Genomic DNA, 17,053 nt, shown 5'->3' with positions numbered 1-17,053 from the left:
CACATACACACATACACACATACACACATACATAATACACACATACACGCATGCAAACATACAAACACAAGAATACACACATACATACATACATGCAAACATACATGCATGCATACATACAAACATACATACGTACATACATACATACATGCATAAACACACACACATATACACATACACACATGCAAACATACAAACACAAGAATACACACATACATAATACACACATACACAAACACACACACACATACGTAAATGCATGCATACATACAACTATACATACATACATGCATACACACACACACATACATACATTCATACATACATGCATGCATACACACATGCATACATACACATACATAATACACACATACACAAACACATACATACATACATACATACATGCATGCAAACATACAAACATACATACGTACATACATACACACACACAAATACACACATGCAAACATACAAACACACACAAACACACATACATAATACACACATACACACACACACACCCACACAAATACACACATACACAAACACACACACATACATACATACATACATGCATGCAAACATGCATGCATACATACAAACATACATACGTACTCACATACATACATGCATACACACACACATACACACATACACACGTGCAAACATACAAACACACGAATACACACATACATAATACACACATACACAAACACACACACACATACATACATGCATGCATACATACATACATACACACATACATAATACACACATGCATACATACATACATACATGCATGCATACATACAAACATACATACGTACCTAACCTAACCTAACCTAACCTAACCTTACCTAACCTAACCTAACCTAACCTAACCTAACCTAACCGAACCTAACCTAACCAAACCTAACCTAACCTAACCTAACCTAACCTAACCTAACCTAACCTATACACAAACACACACACATACATACATGCATGCATACATACATAAATACATACATGCATTAATATATACAAACACACAAATACACACATGCATACAAACACACACACATACACACATACATAATACACACAGACACACATGCAAACATACAAACACACGAATACACACATACATAATACACACATACACAAACACACACACATACTGACATTCATGAATACAAACATACATACATACGTACATACATACATACATACATACATGCATACACATACACACATACACACATACACACATACATAATACACACATACACGCATGCAAACATACAAACACAAGAATACACACATACATACATACATGCATACATACATGCATGCATACATACAAACATACATACGTACATACATACATACATGCATAAACACACACACATATACACATACACACATGCAAACATACAAACACAAGAATACACACATACATAATACACACATACACACACACACACCCACACAAATACACACATACACAAACACACACACATACATACATACATACATGCATGCAAACATGCATGCATACATACAAACATACATACGTACACACATACATACATGCATACACACACACACATACACACATACATAATACACACATACACACGTGCAAACATACAAACACACGAATACACACATACATAATACACACATACACAAACACACACACACATACATACATGCATGCATACATACATACATACACACATACATAATACACACATGCATACATACATACATACATGTATGCATACATACAAACATACATACGTACCTAACCTAACCTAACCTAACCTAACCTTACCTAACCTAACCTAACCTAACCTAACCTTACCTAACCGAACCTAACCTAACCAAACCTAACCTAACCTAACCTAACCTAACCTAACCTAACCTAACCTAACCTATACACAAACACACACACATACATACATGCATGCATACATACATAAATACATACATGCATGCATACATACAAACACACAAATACACACATGCATACATACACACACACATACACACATACATAATACACACAGACCATCATGCAAACATACAAACACACGAATACACACATACATAATACACACATACACAAACACACACACATACTGACATTCATGCATACAAACATACATACATACGTACATACATAATACACACATACACGCATGCAAACATACAAACACAAGAATACACACATACATACATACATGCAAACATACATGCATGCATACATACAAACATACATACGTACATACATACATACATGCATAAACACACACACATATACACATACACACATGCAAACATACAAACACAAGAATACACACATACATAATACACACATACACAAACACACACACACATACGTAAATGCATGCATACATACAACTATACATACATACATGCATACACACACACACATACATACATTCATACATACATGCATGCATACACACATGCATACATACACATACATAATACACACATACACAAACACATACATACATACATACATACATGCATGCAAACATACAAACATACATACGTACATACATACACACACACAAATACACACATGCAAACATACAAACACACACAAACACACATACATAATACACACATACACACACACACACCCACACAAATACACACATACACAAACACACACACATACATACATACATACATGCATGCAAACATGCATGCATACATACAAACATACATACGTACTCACATACATACATGCATACACACACACATACACACATACACACGTGCAAACATACAAACACACGAATACACACATACATAATACACACATACACAAACACACACACACATACATACATGCATGCATACATACATACATACACACATACATAATACACACATGCATACATACATACATACATGCATGCATACATACAAACATACATACGTACCTAACCTAACCTAACCTAACCTAACCTTACCCAACCTAACCTAACCTAACCTAACCTAACCTAACCTAACCTAACCTAACCTAACCTAACCTAACCTAACCGAACCTAACCTAACCTAACCTAACCTAACCTAACCTAACCTAACCTAACCTAACCTAACCTATACACAAACACACACACATACATACATGCATGCATACATACATACATACATACATGCATGCATACATACAAACACACACACAAATACACACATGCAAACATACAAACACACACAAACACACATACATAATACACACATACACACACACACACCCACACAAATACACACATACACAAACACACACACATACATACATACATACATGCATGCAAAAATACAAACATACATACGTACATACATACACACACACAAATACACACATGCAAACATACAAACACACACAAACACACATACATAATACACACATACACACACACACACCCACACAAATACACACATACACAAACACACACACATACTGACATTCATGCATACAAACATACATACATACGTACATACATACATACATACATACATGCATACACATACACACATACACACATACACACATACACACATACATAATACACACATACACGCATGCAAACATACAAACACAAGAATACACACATACATACATACATGCATACATACATGCATGCATAAATACAAACATACATACGTACATACATACATACATGCATAAACACACACACATACACACATACACACATGCAAACATACAAACACAAGAATACACACATACATAATACACACATACACAAACACACACACACATACGTAAATGCATGCATACATACAACTATACATACATACATGCATACAAACACACACATACATACATACATACATACATGCATGCATACACACATGCATACATACACATACATAATACACACATACACAAACACATACATACATACATACATACATGCATGCATACATACAAACATACATACGTACATACATACACACACACAAATACACACATGCAAACATACAAACACACACAAACACACATACATAATACACACATACACACACACACACCCACACAAATACACACATACACAAACACACACACATACATACATACATACATGCATGCATACATACAAACATACAAACGTTCTCACATACATACATGCATACACACACACACATACACACATACATAATACACACATACACACGTGCAAACATACAAACACACGAATACACACATACATAATACACACATACACAAACACACACACACACACATACATACATGCATGCATACATACATACATACATACACACATACATAATACACACATGCATACATACATACATACATGCATGCATACATACAAACATACATACGTACCTAACCTAACCTAACCTAACCTAACCTTACCTAACCTAACCTAACCTAACCTAACCTAACCTAACCTAACCGAACCTAACATAACCTAACCTAACCTAACCTAACCTAACCTAACCTAACCTAACCTAACCTATACACAAACACACACACATACATACATGCATGCATACATACATACATACATACATGCATGCATACATACAAACACACAAATACACACATGCATACATACACACACACATACACACATACATAATACACACATACACACATGCAAACATACAAACACACGAATACACACATACATAATACACACATACACAAACACACACACATACATACATGCATGCATACAAAAATACATACATACGTACATACATACATACATACATACATGCATACACATACACACAAACACACATACACACATACATAATACACACATACACGCATGCAAACATACAAACACAAGAATACACACATACATACATACATACATGCATACATACATGCATGCATACATACAAACATACATACGTACATACATACACACACACAAATACACACATGCAAACATACAAACACACACAAACACACATACATAATACACACATACACACACACACACCCACACAAATACACACATACACAAACACACACACATACATACATACATACATGCATGCATACACACATGCATACATACACACATATATAATACACACATACACAAACACATACATACATACATAAATACATGCATGCATACATACAAACATACATACGTACATACATACACACACACAAATACACACATGCAAACATACAAACACACACAAACACACATACATAATGCACACATACACACACACACACCCACACAAATACACACATACACAAACACACACACATACATACATACATACATGCATGCAAACATACAAACATACATACGTACATACATACACACACACAAATACACACATGCAAACATACAAACACACACAAACACACATACATAATACACACATACACACATACATAATACACACATACACGCATGCAAACATACAAACACAAGAATACACACATACATACGTACATACATACATACATGCATAAACACACACACACATACACACATACACACATGCAAACATACAAACACAAGAATACACACATACATAATACACACATACACAAACACACACACACATACGTAAATGCATGCATACATACAAACATACATACATACATGCATACACACACACACATACATACAAACATACATGCATGCATACATACATACATACACACATACATAATACACACATACACGAACACACACACATACATACATACATACATACGTACATGCATGCATACACACGTGCATACATACACACACACAAATACACACATACATAATACACACATACACAAACACACACAGATACATACATACATACATACATACATACATGCATTCACACACACACATACACACATACATAATACACACATACACACATGCAAACATACAAACACACGAATACACACATACATAATACACACATACACAAACACACACACATACATACATGCATGCATACAAACATACATACATACGTACATACATACATACATACATACATGCATACACATACACACAAACACACATACACACATACATAATACACACATACTAGCATGCAAACATACAAACACAAGAATACACACATACATACATACATGCATACATACATGCATGCATACATACAAACATACATACGAACATACATACACACACACAAATACACACATGCAAACATACAAACACACACAAACACACATACATAATACACACATACACACACACACACCCACACAAATACACACATACACAAACACACACACATACATACATACATACATGCATGCAAACATGCATGCATACATACAAACATACATACGTACTCACATACATACATGCATACACACACACACATACACACATACATAATACACACATACACACGTGCAAACATACAAACACACGAATACACACATACATAATACACACATACACAAACACACACACACACATACATACATGCATGCATACATACATACATACACACATACATAATACACACATGCATACATACATACATACATGCATGCATACATACAAACATACATACGTACCTAACCTAACCTAACCTAACCTAACCTTACCTAACCTAACCTAACCTAACCTAACCTAACCTAACCGAACCTAACCTAACCAAACCTAACCTAACCTAACCTAACCTTACCTAACCTAACCTTACCTAACCTAACCTATACACAAACACACACACATACATACATGCATGCATACATACATAAATACATACATGCATGCATACATACAAACACACAAATACACACATGCATACATACACACACATACACACATACATAATACACACAGACACACATGCAAACATACAAACACACGAATACACACATACATAATACACACATACACAAACACACACATACTGACATTCATGCATACAAACATACATACATACGTACATACATACATACATACATACATGCATACACATACACACATACATAATACACACATACACGCATGCAAACATACAAACACAAGAATACACACATACATACATACATGCATACATACATGCATGCATACATACAAACATACATACGTACATACATACATACATGCATAAACACACACACATACACACATACACACATGCAAACATACAAACACAAGAATACACACATACATAATACACACATACACAAACACACACACACATACGTAAATGCATGCATACATACAACTATACATACATACATGCATACACACACACACATACATACATACATACATACATGCATGCATACACACATGCATACATACACATACATAATACACACATACACAAACACATACATACATACATACATACATGCATGCATACATACAAACATACATACGTACATACATACACACACACAAATACACACATGCAAACATACAAATACACACAAACACACATACATAATACACACATACACACACACACACCCACACAAATACACACATACACAAACACACACACATACATACATACATAAATGTAGGAATGATTTTTAAACGAGCCTTAATTGTGGTTGGTCAAACTGCAAGGGATAAAGTATGAGTGTGGTATGCATGGGAAAGACCGGATGCGTGTTGTTATGGTCACTTGTTGGAGGACAAGCCCGAAGAGCGTGTACAATAAATAGTTCTGACTTGATTTGCGCGTTTCACTTGGAATCCTTCACATCCGGATCCTATATTTGGGGGCTCGTCCGGGATGCCTGAAGACATTTCGAGTGACAGCCAGAAGCGGTCAGACGACGACGCGGAGTTTTGACAGTTGAGGTTAGGACGCGCGCGCGATGACGAGAATGCGGAAGCCCGTGACGTCGGTGACGTCACGTCAGCGAACACGCCACACGACGATGATGATATCCAAGACGATAGCGCCAATGTCAGCGTCAGTTTTACGTCGGCTAACTGTCGTGGAGATGCAGAGGTTCGCGGACTTAGACGAAGATGATGACGACGACGATGAAGAGGAAGAAGAAGACGAAGTGCCATATTTTGACAGAGACAAATTCGAGACTTACGCGCCACGGTTTAAGGGGATTGGCGGTGTGCCAATCAGCCGGTGGATTGAGCACATGGAAGAATTTGCGAAGTTCTTCCACTGGACGCCCCTGGAGCAACTGGTCTACGGGAGAATATATTGCGTAGGAACAGCGAGAATGTTCCTGGATTCAGAAGGGATAATTATATCATGGACTATCCTTAAGCAGAAGCTGATAGAAGAGTTCCAGTGGGATGACGAAGAGCTCGTCTTTGAAGAACGAGAAATGCTTGCTCAAGCAGAGCCCATTGACTCCGATTCAAGTGGGGCCGGTGAAACACCAGACGACGAACCCAGGGTGACGGGGCCCGTGAGAAACCGTGAAAACCGAGAAAGACTGAGTTCACGATGCTACAATTGTGGTGGACGTGGACACTTAGCAGCCGACTGTAGGTTTAAGACGAGAGGAACTCGTTGTTTCAATTGTAACGAGTTTGGGCACATATCAGCTCAATGTAACAGCATCAAAACAAAGACTGTCTTGACAATACAAGAAGAAATAAGAAAAGAAGTCAGTATTCCAACACAAGAGGACGATGCGAACATGGCTGATGGAGATGTAAACATGGCCAATGTAAGTGTGAACAGTGATGGTTTGCACAGAAAAAGACCTTTGCAGCAACGGGCTTCACGAGAAATGTCTGCTCAAAGAGAACTCATTGTTTCCAATAATGAAGAGGACGATGCGAACATGGCTGATGTAAGTGTGAACAGTGATGGTTTGCACAGAAAAAGACCTTTGCAGCAACGGGCTTCACGAGAGATGTCTGCTCAAAGAGAACTCATTGTTTCCAATGATGAAGAGGACGATGCGACCATGGCTGATGGAGGTGTGAACCTGGCTGATGGAAGTATGGACGGTGATGGATTGCAAAGAAGAAGACTTTGGGACTACGGAGACATACCGTCTTCAAATACAGATGAACCACCCGATGATCAATTTGGAAAAGGATATAAGGATTATAGTCATTTGAAGAATTCTGAAGATGTGAATAAAGAAAAGGAGAAACATAAAGACAAACAGAAAGATATGGCTAAATCACAAGAAGGATTAAGGGACCCAGTCAAAATTTCAACACCAAAAGACACTGTATTCACTATCAAGCTCGGTCGTAGTCGGATTGATGTTAATTCAATGGAAAAGAAAATAGAACCATGGATTGGGAAAAGACTTACTGGATGTATCAGTGAGCTAGAACCAATATGTGTTGACTTCATTTATGGTAAATTACTAGCAGAATATCTGTGGGGTGACGGCAGATTCCTCGGACAGTCACAGAGAATCGCCGAGGGCATTGGATAGAATTTAAGTTGCACCGATGGAAGTGAAGTGTGCGTTTGTGAATTAGAGAATAAGTGAAATGCCTGGAGGGTTTTTAGTTAAGCCTTACTTGTAATTTGATGATTGAAAAGTGTAATGTTTTATTGCTTATTCTAGTATTTTTTGGGAAGTGCTTTGTATATTGAATCATGTTTTAATTTGGTTACATGCTTAGAAGAATATAAGATAACTGTATTGAAATGTAATTCTAGTAATGTTTTAAAATGTGATTGTTTCCGATGTAAAGATTTAACCTGTCATAGTAAAGGTATTGATTTTAATGTTTATTGCTAATTCTAGTAATGTTTTAAAATGTGATTGTTTCCGATGTAAAGATTTAACCTGTCATTGTAAAGGTATTGATTTTAATGTTTTATTGCTAATTCTAGTAATGTTATAAAATGTGATATTTCCGATGTAAAGATTTAACCTGTCATTGTAAAGGTATTGATTTTAATGTTTTATTGCTAATTCTAGTAATGTTTTAAAATGTGATTGTTTCCGGGGTAAAAATTTAACTTGTCATTGTAAAGGTTGTGATACCTTTCTGTTTTGTATTGCTTGTAATAATTTTACATAGTAATTGTGATACCTTTCTGTTTTGTATTGCTTGAAATAATTTTAAATTGTAATTGTGATGATTTATGTGTAACTTTAATTGTGATGATTTATGTGTAACTTTATTGAAGATTGAATTGTGTTGAAATGAAAAATTGATTTGTAGTGAAATGTGTAACGATTAATTTGTTATAATTGTAATTGTTATGTAAATTGTAAAATGATTGATGTATAAGTGTATTGAAATGTAGTTGTGATGATGATTGTAATTGTGATGTAAATTGTAATTGTGACAATTGAAAGCATGTTTAGAAGAATACAAGATGATTTTATGGAATGGAAGATGAAACATTGTTGAGGATGATAGAGGAAATGTTTTAAAAGAATGTGAGATGAAACATTGTTGAGGATGATAGAGGAAATGTTTTAAAAGAATGTAAGATGATATATTGTATAGAGTAGAAGATGAAATGTAAAAGAATGTGAGATGAAATGCTGTAAAAATATAAAAGACAGAATGTCATCCGAGGGCGAATGACAGTCAGGAATGACCGAAATGTAGGAATGATTTTTAAACGAGCCGTAATTGTGGTTGGTCAAACTGCAAGGGATAAAGTATGAGTGTGGTATGCATGGGAAAGACCGGATGCGTGTTGTTATGGTCACTTGTTGGAGGACAAGCCCGAAGAGCGTGTACAATAAATAGTTCTGACTTGATTTGCGCGTTTCACTTGGAATCCTTCACATCCGGATCCTATATACATGCATGCAAACATGCATGCATACATACAAACATACATACGTACACACATACATACATGCATACACACACACACATACACACATACATAATACACACATACACACGTGCAAACATACAAACACACGAATACACATATACATAATACACACATACACAAACACACACACACACATACATACATGCATGCATACATACATACATACACACATACATAATACACACATGCATACATACATACATACATGCATGCATACATACAAACATACATACGTACCTAACCTAACCTAACCTAACCTAACCTTACCTAACCTAACCTAACCTAACCTAACCTAACCTAACCGAACCTAACCTAACCTAGAATACACACATACATAATACACACATACACAAACACACACACACATACGTAAATGCATGCATACATACAAACATACATACATACATGCATACACACACATACATAGATACATACATACATGCATTTATACACACATGCATACATACACATACATAATACACACATACACAAACACATACATACATACATACATACATGCATGCATACATACAAACATACATACGTACATACATACACACACACAAATACACACATGCAAATATACAAACACACACAAACACACATACATAATACACACATACACACACACACACCCACACAAATACACACATACACAAACACACACATACATACATACATACATGCATGCATACATACAAACATACATACGTACATACATACACACACACAAATACACACATGCAAACATACAAACACACACAAACACACATACATAATACACACATACACACACACACACCCACACAAATACACACATACACAAACACACACACATACATACATACATACATGCATGCAAACATGCATGCATACATACAAACATACATACGTACTCACATACATACATGCATACACACACACACATACACACATACACACGTGCAAACATACAAACACACGAATACACACATACATAATACACACATACACAAACACACACACACATACATACATGCATGCATACATACATACATACACACATACATAATACACACATGCATACATACATACATACATGCATGCATACATACAAACATACATACGTACCTAACCTAACCTAACCTAACCTAACCTAACCTAACCTAACCTAACCTAACCTAACCTAACCTTACCTAACCGAACCTAACCTAACCAAACCTAACCTAACCTAACCTAACCTAACCTAACCTAACCTAACCTAACCTATACACAAACACACACACATACATACATGCATGCATACATACATAAATACATACATGCATGCATACATACAAACACACAAATACACACATGCATACATACACACACACATACACATACATAATACACACAGACACACATGCAAACATACAAACACACGAATACACACATACATAATACACACATACACAAACACACACACATACTGACATTCATGCATACAAACATACATACATACGTACATACATACATACATACATACATGCATACACATACACACATACACACATACACACATACACGCATGCAAACATACAAACACAAGAATACACACATACATACATACATGCAAACATACATGCATGCATACATAAAAAAACATACATACGTACATACATACATACATGCATAAACACACACACATATACACATACACACATGCAAACATACAAACACAAGAATACACACATACATAATACACACATACACAAACACACACACACATACGTAAATGCATGCATACATACAACTATACATACATACATGCATACACACACACACATACATACATTCATACATACATGCATGCATACACACATGCATACATACACATACATAATACACACATACACAAACACATACATACATACATACATACATGCATGCAAACATACAAACATACATACGTACATACATACACACACACAAATACACACATGCAAACACACAAACACACACAAACACACATACATAATATACACATACACACACACACACCCACACAAATACACACATACACAAACACACACACATACATACATACATACATGCATGCAAACATGCATGCATACATACAAACATACATACGTACTCACATACATACATGCATACACACACACACATACACACATACACACGTGCAAACATACAAACACACGAATACACACATACATAATACACACATACACAAACACACACACACATACATACATGCATGCATACATACATACATACACACATACATAATACACACATGCATACATACATACATACATGCATGCATACATACAAACATACATACGTACCTAACCTAACCTAACCTAACCTAACCTTACCTAACCTAACCTAACCTAACCTAACATAACCTAACCGAACCTAACCTAACCAAACCTAACCTAACCTAACCTAACCTAACCTAACCTAACCTAACCTAACCTATACACAAACACACACACATACATACATGCATGCATACATACATAAATACATACATGCATGCATACATACAAACACACAAATACACACATGCATACAAACACACACACATACACACATACATAATACACACAGACACACATGCAAACATACAAACACACGAATACACACATACATAATACACACATACACAAACACACACACATACTGACATTCATGCATACAAACATACATACATACGTACATACATACATACATACAAACATGCATACACATACACACATACACACATACACACATACATAATACACACATACACGCATGCAAACATACAAACACAAGAATACACACATACATACATACATGCATACATACATGCATGCATACATACAAACGTACATACGTACATACATACATACATGCATAAACACACACACATATACACATACACACATGCAAACATACAAACACAAGAATACACACATACATAATACACACATACACAAACACACACACACATACGTAAATGCATGCATACATACAACTATACATACATACATGCATACACACACACACATACATACATACATACATACATGCATGCATACACACATGCATACATACACATACATAATACACACATACACAAACACATACATACATACATACATACATGCATGCATACATACAAACATACATACGTACATACATACACACACACAAATACACACATGCAAACATACAAACACACACACAAACACACATACATAATACACACATACACACACACACACCCACACAAATACACACATACACAAACACACACACATACATACATACATACATGCATGCATACATACAAACATACATACGTACATACATACACACACACAAATACACACATGCAAACATACAAACACACACAAACACACATACATAATACACACATACACACACACACACCCACACAAATACACACATACACAAACACACACACATACATACATACATACATGCATGCATACATACAAACATACATACGTACATACATACACACACACACAAATACACACATGCAAACATACAAACACACACAAACACACATACATAATACACACATACACACACACACACCCACACAAATACACACATACACAAACACACACACATACTTACATACATACATGCATGCAAACATGCATGCATACATACAAACATACATACGTTCTCACATACATACATGCATACACACACACACATACACACATACATAATACACACATACACACGTGCAAACATACAAACACACGAATACACACATACATAATACACACATACACAAACACACACACACACATACATACATGCATGCATACATACATACATACACACATACATAATACACACATGCATACATACATACATACATGCATGCATACATACAAACATACATACGTACCTAACCTAACCTAACCTAACCTAACCTTACCTAACCTAACCTAACCTAACCTAACCTAACCGAACCTAACCTAACCTAACCTAACCTAACCTAACCTAACCTAACCTAACCTAACCTAACCTAACCTAACCTATACACAAACACACACACATACATACATGCATGCATACATACATACATACATACATGCATGCATACATACAAACACACAAATACACACATGCATACATACACACACACATACACACATACATAATACACACATACACACATGCAAACATACAAACACACGAATACACACATACATACATACACATACACAAATACACACATACATAATACACACATACACGAACACTCACACATACATACATAAATACATACATGCATGCATACACACGTGCATACATACACACACACAAATACACACATACATAATACACACATACACAAACACACACAGATACATACATACATACATACATACATACATGCATACACACACACACATACACACATACATAATACACACATACACACATGCAAACACACAAATACACACCTCCATAATACACACATACACAAACACACACACATACATACATGCATGCATACATACATACATACACACATACATCATACACACATACACACATACATAATACACACATACACGCATGCAAACATACAAACACAAGAATACACACATACATATATACATGCATACATACATGCATGCATACATACAAACATACATACGTACATACATACATACATGCATAAACACACACACATATACACATACACACATGCAAACATACAAACACAAGAATACACACATACATAATACACACATACACAAACACACACACATACGTAAATGCATGCATACATACAACTATACATACATACATGCATACACACACACACATACATACATACATACATACATGCATGCATACACACATGCATACATACACATACATAATACACACATACACAAACACATACATACATACATACATACATGCATGCATACATACAAACATACATACGTACATACATACACACACACAAATACACACATGCAAACATACAAACACACACAAACACACATACATAATACACACATACACACACACACACCCACACAAATACACACATACACAAACACACACACATACATACATACATACATGCATGCATACATACAAACATACATACGTACATACATACACACACACAAATACACACATGCAAACATACAAACACACACAAACACACATACATAATACACACATACACACACACACACCCACACAAATACACACATACACAAACACACACACATACATACATACATACATGCATGCAAACATGCATGCATACATACAAACATACATACGTACACACATACATACATGCATACACACACACACATACACACATACATAATACACACATACACACGTGCAAACATACAAACACACGAATACACACATACATAATACACACATACACAAACACACACACACATACATACATGCATGCATACATACATACATACACACATACATAATACACACATGCATACATACATACATACAAGCATGCATACATACAAACATAAATACGTACCTAACCTAACCTAACCTAACCTAACCTTACCTAACCTAACCTAACCTAACCTAACCTAACCTAACCGAACCTAACCTAACCTAGAATACACACATACATAATACACACATACACAAACACACACACACATACGTAAATGCATGCATACATACAAACATACATACATACATGCATACACACACACATACATACATACATACATACATGCATGTATACACACATGCATACATACACATACATAATACACACATACACAAACACATACATACATACATACATACATGCATGCATACATACAAACATACATACGTACATACATACACACACACAAATACACACATGCAAATATACAAACACACACAAACACACATACATAATACACACATACACACACACACACCCACACAAATACACACATACACAAACACACACATACATACATACATACATGCATGCATACATACAAACATACATACACACACACAAATACACACATGCAAACATACAAACACACACAAACACACATACATAATACACACATACACACACACACACCCACACAAATACACACATACACAAACACACACACATACATACATACATACATGCATGCAAACATGCATGCATACATACAAACATACATACGTACTCACATACATACATGCATACATACACACACATACACACATACACACGTGC

At 35.6% G+C, this 17,053-nt stretch overlaps 2 protein-coding genes across 2 annotated transcripts in view; both read left to right on the top strand.

The window, feature by feature from the left end:
• Positions 1 to 17,053, top strand: part of LOC143921918 (uncharacterized) — a 213,417-nt gene that overhangs the window by 145,747 nt on the left and 50,617 nt on the right. The gene's annotated exons all lie outside the window — the stretch shown is intronic.
• LOC143921924 (uncharacterized) overlaps positions 7,931 to 17,053 on the top strand; it is a 26,786-nt gene continuing 17,663 nt past the window's right edge. The window contains exons 1-2 of the mRNA XM_077445247.1: positions 7,931 to 7,976; positions 9,039 to 9,827. Coding sequence (XP_077301373.1) covers positions 7,931 to 7,976; positions 9,039 to 9,421 — 429 coding nt within the window. The 3' untranslated portion in view covers positions 9,422 to 9,827. The remainder of the gene's footprint in view (positions 7,977 to 9,038; positions 9,828 to 17,053) is intronic.

This window comes from Arctopsyche grandis, unplaced genomic scaffold (assembly GCF_051622035.1).
Source record: "Arctopsyche grandis isolate Sample6627 unplaced genomic scaffold, ASM5162203v2 HiC_scaffold_46, whole genome shotgun sequence".
Lineage (NCBI taxonomy): Eukaryota > Metazoa > Arthropoda > Insecta > Trichoptera > Hydropsychidae > Arctopsyche > Arctopsyche grandis.
The sequence above is the reverse complement of the archived record's forward strand: the minus strand, read 5'-3'. Positions and strand labels throughout refer to the sequence as shown.